Below are 19,673 nucleotides of genomic sequence, written 5' to 3' on the forward strand. Positions count from 1 at the left end.
TCATAGTCAGGGTCCAAGGATTTCATTTGTAAACGTGCACATTGACCAAGGCTGCACAATCCTTTGGTACTGGCAGTATAAAGTATAGGCAATGAAGATGGAATATGGGAAATCAGACAGATCCGTGTTGATCACATGACTATAGAGATACTGTGTACCGATTTGCATGACGTTTGGATATCCGTAGGAATAATATAAAAGAAATGGGGTTTACACAAATCGGCCTCCTGATGGCACTATAACAGGCCCATGTGAAAAAAAAAGTTTTTTGTTCTGAATTGGCATCCAAGGAGTGTGTGTGCACAGTTTCGCAGCGACCATGCCAACGGTGCCGGAGATTAGATATTAAATTGTCAAATAATATAAGAACAACGCCTCGCAACTATGAGCTTGTAGATCGGCTTTCTTCACAATATGTATCTGTGGAAGAGAGTCAAACTAAATGTACAGTAATGCCTCAATTCCTACAATTCAAAGTGCTTGTCAGGGTTGGAGGTCCCAAGTTAAAATATGATTATTTTGGGGGGGGGTCACGGTGCTTATAACCATAATTAGAATAAATTATCATAAGGAGATGATAACACATTCACTGCTCCGCCTGTGATCTCTCTCTCTCTCTCTCTCTCTCTCTCTCCCTCTCTCTCTCCCTCTCTCTCTCTCTCTCTCTCTCTCTCTCTGCTGTCGCGTGGTAATTTAACTGTGTTGTGTTGAGACAGTATCCGTTTCCTGCACCTGACCTCATCAGTAGGATTCACAGCTAATTTCCAAAACAATGCCACAAGAATTATGAGTAGAGTGCACATGGCCAGCCTGTGACAGCCCAATTCCTTCCTTGTGAGTGAAGCGTGAACAAGGATAGCTTATGAGGGTCTTGCTGATCCTGTTAACCTTGTCATGCAACGTCCTTCAGAGCCTGGCCAAAGACAAAGCATTAGCACTGCTGTGACATGTGCTACTGTTTGGACAGTTTTAAACCTCATACATCTCACCACATTTCAGCCCTACTTTCTCAACATACTGTAGCCTACAATTACTTTACAATCTGATTAAATTAGGTTTCAGAGATTTTTTTTAAGCGTTTAGAGTTTAATTAAGCATGTATCATTCCATTATGTAACTATTTGAGGTATCTTGTACAAAAAGTAATTTCACCCACTCTTTTACACTGGTAAACTTGGCTGATTGCCTTCAATAGAAACAACTCCCACAACTGCCAGTATTCAAACCATTCTTAAACTGTCTCAAAACTCCCCTTTATTTTAAAAGAAAGTAATTATGAGTTTATCCCCCTCAGTTTTCTTTCTTTCTTTCAAAATCCCGACCGCCCCCTATTCTCCTTTCTTGGGGAAAGACATGACTATCACAGTGATGCTACAGCATCAGCAGTCACTCAACTCTATTAGATGCTTTAGAGACAAATCATATAATCTTTGGTTTGTCACCTTTCTTTCTGCACACAGAGCCTGTTAAAAGTCTGGTTCCGGTCTAGAGGCCACCTACTGTATCATGTCATTTCCACACACACACACACACACGGTCTCCGTATCCACTCTAGACCAGATGTGAAAACTGCAAAGCAAATTGATCCCAGTGTATGAATCCTAGCACAGGGGGTGGCATTTTGTGTTTTTTGAAATGTTAGAGAGCTGCCACAAAAGAGCTATTAGCCATTTATTATTTCATACAAAATTCTGCCTCTCACAATTCTGACACTAATTAGAAAAAAAAACAAGTGTAGAGCATTTATAATTGGTGCTTGACAGGACACAGACCATAAAGAAATGCCTTTAAAAGGGGTCAGGAGAAGCATAATGGAGGAGGGAAAATGGCTACTACAACAACCTACTACAGAGTTACAACCCATTACACTCTTTGAGAAGCTAATTCAGGAGGAGCTTATAGTGTACAACGTGTCCCTACATCATCTGTATTTAGCCCACCACCGTGTCAGGACGCCATTACAGCTCGATTATCAAGAGCGCCATACAGCCTTGAACCTCACTGCAAACCATGAATATGAAAGAAAGGCCATAAATATTTGATTCCTGAACTGCAAAGCCTGCCTAGCCCTTATGCCTCTCTTTTTCCTTTGACTGAGAATTCCGTCTTTTCTAGGCCTTTTTCAGTTGGGCAGTGTATAGTAATGCATTATGCAACAGGTCTACCGTCAATAAGGAACGTCTGCTCCCTGACAGCCGGCTGAAAATAGCTGGCAAACACTTATCCCCTGTCCGGCTTCACATAGTGTATGCACAGATTAACCTGTTGGAAGCTCATCTCGGTTTCAATCAGTGGTTGTGTGACATGTCATTTCAAACAGTTTAAAGGGTGTTAACAGTAGGTTAGAGGCCAGCAAAACTACTCCTCGTTGTTGTTGTTGTTGTTGTGCGTCTTGCTGTCAATCACAATAACTTCATAGTGTGACATATGGAGAAAGCTCTATATGAATATAGAAATAGAAACGGTGCGTAGTTTATCTGCTAGACAGACAAGAATTTTAAATTCACCCTCAGTTATGCTTCACTGTCTTCCAGGACTATGGGCAATGTTCTCCCTGCTGTGCCATTAAAACATTTTGTAGTTTGTAAGATTTCATTTACTGCGAAATATTTTCAGTATTTCGTCTTTATTTCGCATAAAGACCAGGGGATTGACCCTTAAACAGTCCAGCCGACCAGAAGTCGGAGACACGCTGAAGAAGGCATTTTGTGGTCATAGCTGAAATGGTTAGAGAGTAGGGCTTTCACCAACTAGTCGACTAGTCGACTAGTCGACTAGTATAACCACTAGTCGACCTTGTTGGTACTAGTCGAATAGTTGAAAACAAAAAAAAACATTTTTTTTTTTTTTTTTTTTTTTTAATTTAATTTTTAATGCTATAGTAATGGCCCATCTTACTATTATTATTATCCTCCTGACTTTATTTTTTATCAAAAGGGGGTCAAAAGCATGCCCAATAAAAGCCTATTATTGGGCAATGGGGATCCTTGGAGACTCTGCTGTGGTGCTGTGCTGCTGTGCCAGAAACGCTTCCCTTAAAACGCCATAAAAATAAGGGCAGGAGGATAATAATAATAGTAATATAGTAGTAGGATGGTATTAAAACAGTGCCACCCAAAACATTTTTTTTTTTTTTTTTTTTTTTTTTTTTTAATTTCGACTAGTCGACTAGTCGACTACCACTGGGTCAAATTAGTCGACCTGTAAAAATCTCTAGTCGTGAAAGCCCTATTAGAAAGCCCGCCTAGGAAGGCAGAGGTCCCAGGTTCGATTCCAGACCACAGCAATGTGTCGAAGTGTCCCAGAGCAAGACACTTTACATGCAGATACCTCATTTCACTGTGCATGCAAATATACAGTGACAAATGCCAAAGGCGTGTGGACTATATTATTATTAGATTATTATTATAATTCAGCTATCAGCTCGCTCCCAACTACAGTATGTAAATCATGTCCATCCATGGCTTATCCAGAGTCGGGTCGCGATGTAAATCATGTTAAAAATACTAATAGTGGTGGTGCACCGGTGAGTGAATGATTAGAGTGCCGACCGTATGATTGCAACATCTCTGGTTTGATTCCAGCCGGTGCCACTTGTTGCTAGCCTGGCATGGCCAGACTAATATCACTGAATCTGCCAAAGGCTATTCTTTTTTTGCAATGGCAGATTTGTCTGGAACCAGGCTAACTTGTTGCACCCTCTGCCCTAAGCTCATGAAAGATATTCTCAAACTTAATAGAGGTTACAGTAGTCACTGGTTTGTATTGATGATTACATATTTTAAGAAAGTCTATCACTATCCAACCATACTTGAAATGAACCAGTGCTGACGATGTCAGATTATAGATTAATGCCACAGTGGCACTGACAAATGCACTTTAGCTAGCTTGGTGCTTATCTGTTCAGATGCATCTTGATGGTATGCTGAGAAGAGAGAGGACAGAGTGACCTGTGAACATTATGCCACAGAGAATACTGGATTCTGATTGGCCAGAGGGTGTGCATTAATTTCAGATATCTGCCAGCCAACTGTTGTATATGCATTATGAACTTTGTAGTAGGGTTATTTAAACTAACATTAGCTAAAAACTACCCGTTAATACTATATGGCTTTCATTATAACATTCACTCTTTTTTGGGAACACAACGTATATAGACTGTGTTGATATTGTGGTAAAATGCATGGCTATAATCAACAAACTGATGCTTGGTTTCCAGAAGAGCCGTTAATATGGCTTGTCACAATTCTGGAGTATTCCAAGGTTGCTGAAAGATAGTACCAACACAAAGCTTCTATACAAAAGCTATGTTGATGAATTGAATACATAGGACCGCAATGGAAACAAGTCTCCAGGACTTTTTTTGTTTTATCCATTTAATGTCTGACTGTACCACGTGCCGTTTACATTTCTGACTAATAAAGATAGGTTCAGCCTGCTTCTGATCTCATAGCTGTCACTGTGATTTAACACAATAACAGCAAAAAGAACTTGAAGTTACAAGAGTTTTTCATGAGGGTTTTAAGAAAAACCTGTTTGTTCGCTTATTTATCTCACCTGCAGTCCTGCACGTTCACTTTTTTCCACTTTTCTTTGAAAATCACCTCAATTCTGTTTTCTATTGATATCAATGATGCAACATTGCACGGTGTACTGTGATATACATGATAGATTACCTCATAAATGTATTAATGTGACCGTGGATGTACTGCATAGCACAATCCATGGTGAACATCTCAACCTATAACAGCTCTGGGGGGCTTTCTTGCCCATCTTATGATTTGTACTAATGCTGTACTGCATGTAGAGGGACTGACTCGTGTACGTGGAAGACAATGAGGTTCACACTTCATTGATTTGGTTGAGAGTGATTTCCTGCGGGTGTGCTGACAGGCCAGGAGTCTCTACTGCTGTACACATCTCCAGGGAACAGAGAAGCACCCAACTGTACAACACTCTCCTCATCTGGCCCTGTAGAAATAAAGCTGGCTGGATGATCACGTTTCACTGTTCAGCCCCCCCCCCCACCCCCCTCTCTCTCTGTTCATCTCTTGTTAATCTAGATTTGCCATGTGTCCAGGCTGGCCACCGGAGACACACCACCCAGCTGTCTTTCTGTCTTCCATGTTGTCCTGCTGTCAGGTTGACGTCAGTGACACAAACTCACACAAATTGCAATTTCTTTTTATGGTGTGGCTCTGTAGGAGGCTAGCCATGTATTGGAAAGTCTGTGTGTGTCTGAGTGCGTGTCCGTCCGTCTGGAACTAATCTCGCAAGCCGCCTAATCTCGCAGAGCGACACATTTATTTTCTTGTGACACTGCCAATAGGTCTAAGAAGTATCTCCACAATTGATTTTCACGTTTTATACTTTTTGAAATATTTAACTTTAATTTTAAAATTCAATCAAGTCAATGTACTTGATTGAAGTACAACTGGCTCTCAACTGGCTGAACCCTTCCTTGCCTAAAGAGTCATACGTCATAGACGACTGAAGTCACAGGCTGGCTGGCCACATGAAGTCTGAGATCCACATTGGATCAAACGACCATAACCCTATCTAAACCACAGGGGTAGGCAACCTTCTGCAACCTGCTGCTCTAGAGCCGCATGTGGCCGTCTCCTAGTTGCTTGGGCAAAGAAGTATGCAAAGGAATAAGAGGTTTTCTTTAGTTTTTTTTATCTGATTTTAATCATAGTTTATTTTTGTAATAGGCATAAAGTGCATTTTAATCACACCCGTTTTTGCAGTGAACTGGACGAGTTTCAGACGGATCGATCATACCAACGCACCAACCGACGTTGTTCTCACTTCTCAGACAACAAAGTAAACTGCAGCAAGCACAGAGCATGAAAACATGAATGAAGACGCGCCCGCATAGCCTGCTTGATAATGTTGGCTGGGCAAATCAGAATATGTAATGGATGCCCCCCCCCCACGCGCGCGTTTGTCCCGTTTTTTTTGGGGGGGTGCACGATGCGGTGCGGGTTACATGCGCGCGATTTTTATTAATAATGAATTAAACTACTACAAAACAACAGTAACAACACACCAGCCTCCAGTGGTGGAAAAGATCTACAAGCTCACGATGCGTTGCACTTGTAGATCTGCTATTTTCAAATGGCCAATATAGGGCTTAAGTGGTTACTGTATTGTTTTGTAATAATAATCGAAATCTACAAAGTAACTAGTAAATAAAGTTTTCCAATAATTGTAGTGGAGCAAAAGTACAATATTTGCCTCTGAGATATAGTGGAGTAGAAGTAAAAGTATTAGAAATTGGAAATACTCGAGTCTAGTGCAAATACCTCAAAATTGTACTTAAATACATGTATTTAAAGATGTATGCCAAAATCCATTTGAAAAAAATGCTTTTCACTGTTCTCAGGTCAAATACTGATATGCAATCAAAATGTGATTAATTGCGATTAATTAATTACAAAGCCTCTAATTAATGTGATTATTTGTTTTAATCGAGTCCCAGCCCTAATTGAAACACCAGCCCAATTCCTTCCTTGTGAGTGAAGCGTGCATACAGTAAGGATATCTTATGAGGGTCTTGCTGATCCTGTTAACCTTGTCATGCAATGTCCTTCAGAGCCTGGCCAAAGACAAAGCATTAGCACTGCTACTGCTGTGTCATGGCTGCCTACACTGTACTAATCCTTTATGCAAAAGCTTGTCTCTTTAGCAATAACAAATGAATTACTTCTCTTTTAGATCCCTTACTCCAATGTAATGATTATGTGCATGACCCCAGTCTCTAGTCAGCCCTTTCAACTCAACTGCAGGACCACAATCAGCCATAAAAGCTCAGCTATGGTTGGGATCTGGATACTGAAGGTCAAAACTAAATGGTTTAGTCATTCATCAAACATTCAGTGAACACTTGTCTTCCTGGAATCCTATCACAATATAAATGCCTCAACGCTCAGAATGGTTTGCTGTATATTGGCATTTACCCCTCTAAGAGTGGACCTATAAAGTGAGATAGAACTACAAGAAGCCTTAAACGCTTTGTATCTGTAGTTTAATGCTTATTTTTTCTTTAGATTTTCTCGCCGTCACCTGGGTGCTTTGATAAAGGGGGTGTAAATATTTCCACAGCCTTTTTTGAGAGACAAACAAATGAGCAGTTTGCCTTTCTTCTCTCAGAAGACAAATGATAATAGTATGCAGATGCTGTGATGTCATTCCCCCACGATGTAATCAAAACGCCAGGCATATTCATTTCATCGGAGTGGAGGAAAGAACATGCATCACTTTAATTTATTTTTTGCAGCTTCTGGTCTGATTCTGTGTTGTGTATATGTGGGTGTGTACGGCTTTATTTATAAAAATATAATCTAGCTAAACAGAAATGTATCCGGAGGTTTTCAACTCAAATTTACATGTACATTAAACTATCCCTTTGTGATTCATAGTCTGTTCAGTATACAAATATATAGTAAGTAGATCAGAGAGTTCCAGTTGGAATCCTGGCTGCTGGCATGGCCTACTCTCAACAAACTCCAACAAAATATTTTCTGACTTTTTGGATCAACTAAATCCAACAAGGTATTTTTGTCTTCGCAAGTCGACAAGCCAGTAGGCGAAGATCTATTTGTTACCCTGTCAATGTGTGTGTGGTGTGTGGTGTGTGTGTGTGTGCAACCATAACACCCAGCCTGGTGAAGACCTGAGCTCGGAGGAAGACCCTTTTCTATTCTGGACTTTTTGGCTCATCACTATATTTTTGGGGATATATTTCGTTTTTCTTATTCAGCTATAACCTCAGACCCCTCCTGCCAATATGCCTGTAACAAGCTTGTAGCTAGAAGGGCCAGAGTGACTGACAGAAGGCCTGTTTAAAGTGCCTCCAATGTTTCCTTGTATTAGCCACGTTTTAAAAGTCACTTATTATGCTGCTAACTCTGTCAAGCAGTTCTGCTGCTTCAAGGCCTGAACCAGCAGGCTCAAAGACAGCTACTTTCCCCAGGCATCCAGGTTTATGAACAATTGACACTAAAGGCCTGTTGCCTGTCTGCCTACTACTCACACACACTTTCCCCAGGCATCCGGGTTTATGAACAATTGACACTAAAGGCCTGTTGCCTGTCTGCCTACTACTCACACACACACACACACATTCCCAAAGCATCCAGGTTTATGAACAATTGACACTAAAAGACTGTTGCCTGTCTGCCTACTACTACACGCACACACGTACAAACACACACGGCCTCAACTTCATTCCCATATTTGGGCGTAACCCAGGCACTCGGCATAATCCAGGCACTTATTACTGTGACGTACCGTTGCCCAACAACGTCGAATCACGCCGACATGAGGGATCTCCGTATGGGCATTATCTGGACACATATATACACACACACCTATCCTATATTAAAATTAGCTACTGGTAGGACCGGCTGGCCGGCGGACCATGGCCACTGCCACTCTGACTCAGACATAACCATAAACAAACCAGATACACCCATATATAGGCATAACATGTCACTATGACTCAGACATAACCATAAACAAACCCGATACACCCATATGTCATCATATATGGAGATCCGGTTGTCCAGAGCCACAGATCCGACCGATGACATATGGGAATGCCATTATATGGCCATATACTGATGACATCAGGGATCTCCATATATGGGCATAAAGAGGACTAGGACTTACAGATACAGAGATCTCCATATATGGGCACAAAAGGGACACAGACAGATGAGTACAACGGGTAATCTGATAAAGCCCGTCTGACAAATGTCCAGGCAGAGCTGCACGCCCGCCACAGACAGACCCTGCCTGCCGCCACAACCTGAACTTACTGGGATATGAGATGTAACACTTCAAATCTTAAATGTTGAGTCTTGTTGACCTGCTGTCCAATAGAGCAGCTTTCCACAGCCTCCAGCCACACACTGTTCAACGTCTCTCCAACCATCTGCTCTCTTTAGTTTGTTTACTTAATGACCCTCATTCCCCCTCCTGCTTTCTTCCTTTCTGATCCCTGCAGCCTTTCTGATTACTTATCGTTTGATGATTAAATAAGAAAGAAATCATACCAGGTATGGTTTATTTCAACTTGGTATAGATGTGATTAGCAGTGCATAGAACCAAGGTTCTTATAGGAAATGTGCACAGGAAAGGCCAGAATGTATCGTAAGTAATGCCTACTGACATTAACAGTGTTCTTAAATCCCACTTATCCCGCCTATTCAGTAGTTTATCTTATCACCAATATTCTGGTTCCCCGGAGTCACAAAAAGGGAAGAAAATAAAGTTTAAAGCTTGCTCATGGGATTTGCCTTGGATCTCAGAGTCAGTAAATGTTTATCTACTTGTTAATGTCTTTAAGGGGCAATGAGTAAAAATGTTAATCCACACCTACACAGCTTCGCCTTCCTCTCTTGCCAGCTTTGCCTAGCATTAATTTGACATTATCTTTGAAAGATGACGTCCCTATAGGCAAAGGACGGGAGGGAATGAATCAGCATTTTCTTTTGTCTTTATTATTCAGATTTAATATGCCGACCCCCAAAAATATACAGCATGTCTGCCTCTTTCCAGAACTCTGTTCTAATTATCTTCATAATTGGCAAAAGTGCAGTGTCCCCTTGTTGCAGACAGCAAATTAAATGGAAAGAAATCAATAGCCTACCTTGTGTCGGAATCTCACGACAGGTCGGTACGCATCCGGCATGAACCCCTCCTTGTCGCTGGGCCTCCCGTCCACGTGGGGCGCGGCCAGCCCCAGCAGGAAGAGGGTCGCCACCCACATCTGTCCTCCCCTGCCAAAAAACAAAACCAGAAAGGTTAGTTGTGCCCTCGCCTCCACCAAGCCGGGAGGTTCGATTCCGGCCGCACAGAGACAATACATCAAGTCGGCTGTAATTAGTGAAGACAAATCTGTCGTTGGTTTTATCTAATGCTATCAATAAGTGACTGTGCACTCGACAGGGAGATTAGATCGTCTTAAATAAATTAAGAGAAAATGGGCGTCATGAGGACGTGAAGATCAGACAACGAACCAATATATTAAGATAATTACAGTGACGACTGAACAATCATTAGGCTGTGTGGTAACTCAAGCATTGCAATAAAGGACACGTTGAGACTGAATGCAAACAGTTTCTCCACATTCAGAGGTTCAAAACAGAGACAAGACACATGCGTGTGCGGAAACAATGCATCCGAATTTTCACTGTGTCTGACAAAAAAAAGAATTGAGTCCACAGTTCTAGGATTTAACCTATTTTGATGGGCTTCGAGCACACAGCCAGCTGAACTGAAAGCACGTTTACCGGATGTGCTTGTTTCTATATAGAGTGCACTCTAGCCAGCATGGAGCGGTGGTGTAACGTGATCCCTCTAGAAGACAAGGACATCCTCCTGGCAGTCATCGACAGTGAAGTGTGTCTGCGGGTAACTGCACTTCATCTGGCTCCAATGCCTGCAGGGTATCTTCACACTCCACTAATCTCCGTCAATAAAAATGAATGAGAAAAAAAAACTTAGGTGCAGGTGAAGCCTCAACTGTGTGTGTGTGTGTGTGTGTGTGTGTGTGTGTGTGTGTGTGTGTGTGTGTGTGTGTGTGTGTGTGTGTGTGTGTGTGTGTGTGTGTGTGTGTAACTCGTGATATTTTCTAAGCTTACCCAAACCCACCCGACCCAGATCGACCGACGCATCCTACTGTCCTACTGTGCATGGACACCGAAACTCTTACAGTACTCTTACATTGACATTTGTGATGTACTGTATTCTGTGACTCTGGTGGTTGCTGCTTTGCAATTTCAGAAAATGTGTTAAAATTGTTATGATTTGACACAATGCTTGTTCACCGTGGCATTTTCAATAACAGCTATGCGGATAATTATGTGAAGTGAACAAACTTCAAACAATCTCAAACCACCTAAACCTTTCAGGTGCTTTGCCATCCTCTTTAGACAGCGTGAATTGTCCTATTTGTCAAAAACAATGACTCGCACAGCTTCACAGAATTCTATTCAGGTCACCCAAATTGATATAGCAGAACAGCAAGGGATCTGTAGAGATGGCGTCTCCACTTCACTGGCCTTGAAGCCAACCGGGACGAGATGACTGACAGAAAGCACCATGACCTTGCTTTGTTTCTCCTCACCGTGGTGAGTCTCAAGTCAGACAACACAGCAGGGCATCGTGACTATGCCATGTGCCCACGTGACATTCACAAGAGGTCAAAGGTCATCATTGACAGAGTGCCTTTGTCACAGTGACTCAACTGTCACCAAGGAAACACTGTGCATTTATTGGTGGTTTATCTTCCCCTGCTCACAGCCCCTGCATGCTTCCCTGGTTCACGTTTCTATACTTTTATTCATTTTCCTGAGCAGATGTGAAGACTTTGGTCCCTGTGTCTGACGCTAGCTAGGAAATATATGAGCCTTTCTGTAGCTGAAGAGTCACAAAAACATACCACAATATGTCAAATATCAGTGGCTCTATAACTACACGATATCAACATGCATCCAGACCAAGCAGCTACTATAGTTTCCAGAGATGCTCATAGGCCTGCGTCCTGCGTCTCTGACGCACCGTATTGAAAAAGGACGCATTCATGGCACCGTCGTTGCGTCCATGGGACGCACTACAATTGTCACCAACAATATGAAAATAATTCACGGTAAAATATTTTTTTTACCGCAAATATTTTACAAATCCATGGGACACCACCATTTTGCATGGCCACATCCTACTTTATCCTACTTTATAAACGATAAAATCCACGTAGAAATAGTCTTAGAAAGACGATACAAATGATAATAAGGATCCATGGGAGCCGCCATTTTGCGCATGCTCATTGCTCAGACCGAATTCTTTGGGTAACGATTTTGCGTGTAACACACACACACAAGGGCCGTCTGTTGCGGAGTTGAAAAGTGACGTCTCTGCCATGACGTAGACCTGTAGACCCGTAGCAGACCTGATGGTTAACACGTTTGAAAACAACAAACGTGAATTAAAAATAAACTATACAAATAAAAGAAAAAAATAATAATGTTAGTGTAAAATGGCACCAAAAAAGATTCTCAAGCCTGCTGCAGGTCAACAGAAAATAGCAAGCCTATTTTCTAAACCCAAATCAAGTACTGCTATGATGATGACCCCATACCTACAGTACCTCCATGACTACATCCTCTGTATCTAAAGTTGTCGGATTTGGAATTGTGTACTTTTCTTTCAGATACATGTTCTACATGAATATAACCATATAAGATGAAACACAAGTTAAACGCTGTGCATTTTTGTGGGACCCATAAAATGTCCCTGGGACCCATCTAAAAGACCACCCTTGCATCCCAGGACCCATTACATTGAAAACCTAGCAACATCACTGAGTTTCTAGGCTCTCCAACAATTAATATGAGTTATTTTGTACCTATAAGTTATTTCATAATGTTCTCCTACATTTCCATACGTTAGGAACCCTCCCTCCTGCTTGCCGCTGCTCTGCTAACAGTCTTTCAGCCAGCAGGATTAACATGTCAGCAAGAGTAATCAATCATCTTCCTCCTCGAGTCTCAGCATTAAACGGTTTATTAATGGACCAGAGAGACAGTGCCTTATGTACTGTTCCACACTCACTGAGCCCATATGTACTGGTCCCATATGTACTGAGCACACATGTACTGAGCACACATGTACTGGTCCACATGTACTGGTCCCATCTATATTTGGTTCAGTTTGTTCGTTTTTTTGAAAAGTTTAGGAAGGTGACGATATATAGATTTTTTTCTAAATTTTATAACCAATTTTTTCACCCAGTGCCAATTGCCTATGTAATCCTGGGCGCTACTCTCCCTGTGCCAGCCTGCCCTGAACTGAGCTCATGCTTCCTTCAATGCATGAGGAGCTAGCAAGCCGCTTCTCATCACCTGACAGGGGGGAGTTTCCCCAGTAGGACGTAGCGCGTGGAAGGAACACGTTATTCCAATCAGTTCTTTTCTCCTCCATCAGGCGCCCCGGCTGACCAAGGGTATGTTATGTCATTGCTAGTTCAATTAATTTGACCTTGCAGTTTGTGTCTGACCAATTACACAAGCTGCAGTAGTAATTAGTGGAAATTACACCTGTCAGTTTGCTGGCAGTGGAGAATTTTTCTAGTTTTCTAGGTCAAAAGGTTTTGTACCGTGCTCTGTTTTCTTTTTGTCCCAATTGAATGTAAATTTGATTTCAGATGAAAGTTTTTATTTTATTTATTTTTTTAACTTTATGGACATCTCCGTAACACCACCAAGTGTACACCATGGGATACAACTTTTAATATTTTTTGCGGATACATGCACCTTTCCACATGTACTAATCCAAATGCACCATTCCACGTACTGTTCCACAGTACACTGTTTCATATACTGTTCCACACTGCTCTATTCCACACGCACTGTTGCACATGCACTGCCGCACATGTATTGTTAGACATAATTGTTACACAAGCACTATTTAACATGTAGACCTACTACTACAGACTGTAAACAACATAGCACTGAAATAGTCACATGCATGATTATTTATTGACGTGTGATTGTTAGAACAAGATAGTGTGCAACTGATTGTATTTCTTCTAATGTCTGCACAACTGTGCATGCGTGTGGCACGCGTGTGTAGTACTCGACTATTCATACATTGGGGAGCCAGGGGAGATGAGAAAATAAAAAGTGAAGAGGCTTTCAGGAACCGCGGAGGAGGTTCCTCAGAACTATCACATCCCCGCAGCATGTCTGAACTGGGCACACACAGACTTCCACAACGCCACATGCGACCGTCACTTTCCATGCCATTCAGCAGTTTCCTCGCTCTTTGTGGACAACAGCTGGGGAGGTGTTCAGAGGAAGACAGACTGTCCCAGTGGTCAACCAGCCTGCCCTGTTCTGCAAAGGTCACTGGTTTGATCCCCATGAGGACACACAAGCAGTCTGTCACCAGTCAAGTGTCTGCTGAGTGCTGACATGACATTTAGAGAAACACCAAGAAACTGGCAATCAACACTACTGCACTTTAATACTCAGAGGGTCAAGATAACATGTAAATGTATGAATTAAGTGATTGTGTATCTCCTCTCTGTAACTGTAGTAAATCGCCCTGTTCAGACATCCAGCATCGAAGCATGAAGCATGAAGCTAAAAGCAAAATTATCCCACACCAAATTAATCTTCCCTTTTACATTGTTCTTCCCAGTAATTAAATAATCATAAGATGCAGTCTCAGTCATAATTTGTTAAATATTATGATAATAATAATACTCTATTGAAGTTCCTCATCTGTGACCCTGTCAGAATTTCTCATGACCCACTTTAAGGTCCTATAGGTGTGAAACACTGTCCCCAAGGTTTCAAGAATGTTATTGTCATGTCACGTTAATCTCTGTGCATTACCAAAATGTAATACTGTATAACCTTTTCAATTAAAGAAAAGGTTTGTTAGAATCTTTCACTGGTGTGTTTTTCACAATATTCACATACATACACATTGTCTTTGTCTCACACCAAAATAGCTTAGGCACCTGAAATGTATTCATGTATTTTACAGTTTCTGACAACATATTGTTGCATTCCAAAATATCTCCACGCGCCAGGACCATGCAGCATTCCTTTTTAAGTGGTAGGTTCCATATAGAGCGTGCCAGAAATCCTGAAGGAGGCGTCAACAACTGTCTTTTGGTAGCAGCGGACATCTTTGAGGGGTAAAAACCAGGTTGACTTAACATTGCCCAAAACAAACATGTCTGCGCTACTATGCCACGCCCCCCTGTGGGGACGAGTCGTTGGCACGCTATAGAGCGTGCCAACGACTCGTCACCATAGCGTGCCAACGACTCGTCACCACAGGGGGGCGTGGCATAGTAGCTGCAGACATACTTGAGGGGGGCAATGTTAAGTCAACCTGGTTTTTACCCCTCAAAGATGTCCGCCGCTACCAAAAGACACTTGTTGACGCCCCCTTCAGGATTTTTGGCACGCTCTATAGACACATGACGGGGTGTCACCAGAGTCATTGCCAACAAGACTGAATGCATGAATGTTACACAGTAACATTTTTAGAAAGGGAAACGTTTATTAAATCTTTATTGTGTATTACTGTGTATATATTCGAAATTTGACTGATTTAAATTTGTATCACTCTCCCGGACTCAAATTAAAAACGGTATACAGAGATTCAGACAACACATTTAAACATAACATAACCCTCCTCCGTTTTCCTCCAGTGGACCCCCACCACAAATATCAAATGGACCCTAAACGGTTTTGAGGTCCAGACAAATCATCTCTGATTATTTTCCTTGTTTAATAAACAAGGAAACAATGTTTATGTCACTGTGTGCTTTCAGCATCACCCAGCTCACATTCAGCCCAGTACAACCACAGTCCTCTACTGTTGGTGTAGCCTACAACTTGTCTCCTTGTGTATATGATGCGTGCGTGCGTGCCTGCATGCACACTATTCACCAGTTGGATAAAAGCGCTATATAAATGCACCATTTACCATGTAACCGTAACTATTTATCGTAAATCGATTTAAATCGATTCAACGGGTGACGATTAAAATCGATTTAATAAAAAATGAATCGCGATGTGAAAAATAGCCAGAAGAAACATTTGGACAGGTGGAAAACTTTAGTTAAACTTACAGAGTGACGCATTACTTTACCTGGTTTACATCTTCAGATAGTTGTACTTGAATGTTGACATGAAATAATTCCGTTTAGTGTTTCATTAGAGCGAGTGTGAAAAAATCTAAACACAGCGTGTACGCCGTGTAGTGACGCAGCTGGTAAACAAGCACCGACACGTTGAAAGGCTAGGATGTCACTAAGCAACCCGGAAGTAGCACGGAGGTTATAAAGATACGAAGGATTCGTCAGTGATGTCACTGAAATGTGCAAAAGAAAATACAGGATCTTTGTAAGATAATAAGTTTGCAGTCATTTGCTACTGTATTGAAAAGAGGATAAGAGAAAACACAGTATTGTAAAAAATAAAATAAAAAAATGTGTCTGGAAAATAATTTAAGTTTAAAAAATGGTGGGGGAAAAATCGTATTGTGAACCTCCAATCGTGATTCGTATCGTGAGTTGAGTGAATCGTTACATGCCTAAAAGAATGCTGCCTGCATATTCCAAAACTCTGCAATTGATCCCTTTTCAATTTGTGGGTCATCAGCTGGTATCATCATTCTACAAATCTCTATAAAAGCGAATGATTCAGTTATTTTAATATTTATTTTACACAGCAAAATACTCTGTGTTCATCTATACATTTTTAACTCGAACGTGTACAAATGTTAACAGTTAAAGTATCACACAGGATTTTACTGTGGATGATCAATGTACTGTACATGAAAAACACCCATTCACCAAAGTCCCCATATTCTACCACAGCGTTTTCACGAAAGGCTGGTTTTAAAAGAGGGGTGCAATCTCCGTCTCCGTTTTCAACAGATGCTTCTGCTAACAGAGCCTGCTCCTGTGGGAGCATCTGTTTAAATCTGCGCAGCGATGCCACGTCTGTGTACCCATCAATTTGGTTGGAGTGCCCCCGCTTTGTCTCCCAGATATCTGCAGTGTATCATGGGAGCATCTGCTGTGTGTTTGCCTCTGGAAGCACCAGGCCACCATGACTTATTTGGCAGAGTTATTGCCTCGCTTCTCTCACTTCCACAGTGCATCTACAAATCCACCAACATCGCTATAAGCCAGTGGTTCTCAACCAGTGGTCCGGGGACCACCGGTGGTCCGTGAGGGGGTTACAGGCCAGGGGGTCCCAGCAAAAGGTTTTCACCCCTTTATCCATATTGTATGCTATTCAAAAATAGCAGATATACAAGCTCGCAGCGCAGCATGAAGTGAACATTTAAAAATAATTGTGCAAGTGTTTGAAGAATTTTGTAGAATTGTGTAGTTGTTTTTTTACACAAATCTTATCTTCTGGGGGTCCCTAGCAAAACACTTTTCAGATGGGGGGTCCGCAGCCAAGTGTATATCAATTTAGGGGTCCTTTGCATGAAAAAGGTTGAAAACCACTGCTATAAACTCATAAAAGGAGTCCTTCAATTTCAAAGCACAACCCAAAACAGCCCTGAGGGACTCAGGCCTGTAGCTTGAAGGTGGTAAGCTGGCACACTCAGCCGACCGGCTCAAAGTGCAGTGTTTTCTCAAGAGTTCTGAAATCTCCCATCAGTGGTGGGATTCAAAGTATTGAGCGGCAAAACGTCGCTGTGGATGTGACGTTCCTGGTGTGGGTGTATCAGCAATATTCTGCTGATGTGTATAATCAAGTCTTCAGTGTAATCACGCTGAAAAAAATGCTTACGCTGAAGAAGCCTCTGCCAAAACACGTCCATAATACTGCCCGTGCCAGAAAAAATAAAATGACCTAAAAAGGGTATTACCCACCAAACCCTATACTTAGTTGACCGGAGTCCCAAAGGCTATATATTAGATCCTCTAATATTTCCCTCTACACAAAACAAGTCTTTGCAGAAAATAGCCTTGAAAAAATCTACAAGCTAAAAACACGTAGCTTGTACAGTAGATGTGCTATTTTCGATGAATGCATGGCCCAGAATAGGCCATGCTTGCTTGGTTTCAAGTAGTTAAGTGAGTGCTGATGATCTATTTGCTTCATTTCAAGTTTGACTAATGGCAGACATATATAACGGAAACAAGATATTTTCCTTCTTCCCCTTTATTTGGAGAACAGACTGGACATAGCGCAAATACATAATAAAATGCTGTGTCAATCATTCGAACCCAGGCTGATAAACAACACATCAACATATCAAACTACAGGTCTCACTTTAAAATCTCAAGAATTTCACATATTTTCCACAAACATATCAAACTATAGACATCGTCAGGTATGTATCAATTATAATCTACACTTTAAGTACGATGAAACTTTCCCTACTTCAATGCAGCAGCCAGTAATGAGGTTAAGCATTCTTTACAGGTATAAAGTATGACCATTTTCTGCAGGGTATTTATTGGAAATTTCTCAACACCTAAAACACTAATCAACAGCTTTCCTACAGACGGAACGCCAACACTGGTATACACCTGCTATAATCCACCCAGAATACAACAGCTCTTCATGTCAGTGGGTGTAGAGAACACTGCTGAAGATTATTGATGATTAATCTCATATGACAGCGCAACAGATGTTTTGGTGAGAAGAAAGACAGGGACGTTGTCCTTTTCTCTGCAGATGTGCACTCACTATACTGACCCCCAGCTGGGCTTACAGCTGTGTTTGCTGACAGCATGGATTCTGCCTTGTATAAATGCAGACTTTAAGTTTGTCAGCAGTCTAGAAGAGTTGAGGAGGAATTTACATGTGAGGTGTTTTGCTGACAGTCCTGTCCAGGCTGACTACCAATGCACCAGAACATGGACCATCATTGTCACCCAAGGACACATGCAGGACACAGCGCTGCTGAAGCCCTGTGACATTTAAAGTACAGTACAGTTTTAACTATCAGACCGACACACAGGGAGATGTTTTCGATTCTTCCTGTGGATTGGAGTAACTGTTGCAGCTGAAACTACACCATTGCCTAATTCATTGGCAGGAAATTAAAACTACACACAATCTTGAATCTACAACCAACAGGGGCTTCATCACCCACACATCAAAACAGACCTGTTGCTGGTGTGGTGTGGACCCAAGTGCAGGACAACGAAGCAGGTAGTGATAAAAAATAACGAAAGAAAAACCCAAGACTGGGTATTCTAATTCAGGTGAGAGAGGTAAAAACTGACCACTCTCAAATTAAATGAAACACATGACAGTGATCAAACAAGGACTGACTGGAGAACAAGACCAATACACATGAGGGGTGATTACCAATGAGATACAGCTGTGGCAAACAAGAACCTAGAACTAAGAAAACTAGACCAGGGTACATGATATGCATATAGAAATACAAGACCTAGACAAGACAGTCCATGAGGCAAAGTCATAATCTCATAACTGTGAAAGACCAGACAAAGAACAGAACAGAACAGAACAGAACAGAACAGAGCTTCGTATTCTCCAAATGTGAGGATTTGCCTTTGGCATAAGTGTGGACGATCCAAGAAATGATATTAAAACATTTAAAGAAATACATAACATAACAGCAGACTCTCAAAAACACAATCCAGTCCAAAGAAAAGGCCATATTGAAATAATTCATCAATGAACCGACATGTGAGACAATACAGTTGTTGAATACAGCACATTCTTTGTGATTTGAAATCAAGAATAATCCTTTTAGTCTATTCACTCTATTCTATTATAGTGCAGGTCAATAACAACACTTAAATAAATCACATGCCGTATCTATAGTTTCCCCACTTTGGAAGATTGGGAGGAAGGCATCACATTGTTGCCTGGTAGAGCAGGGGATAACCAGTAACCAGCACAGAGGAAGCTACTGTATGTCTGCCACGGTAAGAAAGAAAACAAGATAGTTTGTGAACGATAATGAGAGCCAGACATTTAATTTGTTGTTTAATCAGATCTCTACTGTCGCTTCTTTCTAACCTTTAGGCAAGTGGCATCCAATATCCCCACCTCATTACAGGAGGAAGAGCTCAAAATGCCAAGCAGATAACAGCCAGCTGAACCCCAGCTTCCCCTGATAGCAGATAAGAAGGAAGA

The 19,673-nt window shown here is 41.5% G+C and overlaps 1 protein-coding gene across 1 annotated transcript in view; it reads right to left on the reverse strand.

Moving 5' to 3' along the window:
• Positions 1–15,768, reverse strand: part of fstl5 (follistatin-like 5) — a 149,595-nt gene extending 133,827 nt beyond the window's left edge. Inside the window, exons 1-2 of the mRNA XM_084041998.1 lie at positions 15,682–15,768; positions 9,659–9,788 (exon numbers count right to left, since the gene is read on the reverse strand). Coding sequence (XP_083898124.1) covers positions 9,659–9,778 — 120 coding nt within the window. The 5' untranslated portion in view covers positions 9,779–9,788; positions 15,682–15,768. The remainder of the gene's footprint in view (positions 1–9,658; positions 9,789–15,681) is intronic.
• Positions 15,769–19,673: the final 3,905 nt, after the last annotated feature.

The sequence above is a fragment of the Gymnoscopelus microlampas genome (assembly GCF_963454915.1).
Source record: "Gymnoscopelus microlampas genome assembly, chromosome: 18".
NCBI classification, from domain to species: Eukaryota; Metazoa; Chordata; class Actinopteri; order Myctophiformes; family Myctophidae; genus Gymnoscopelus; species Gymnoscopelus microlampas.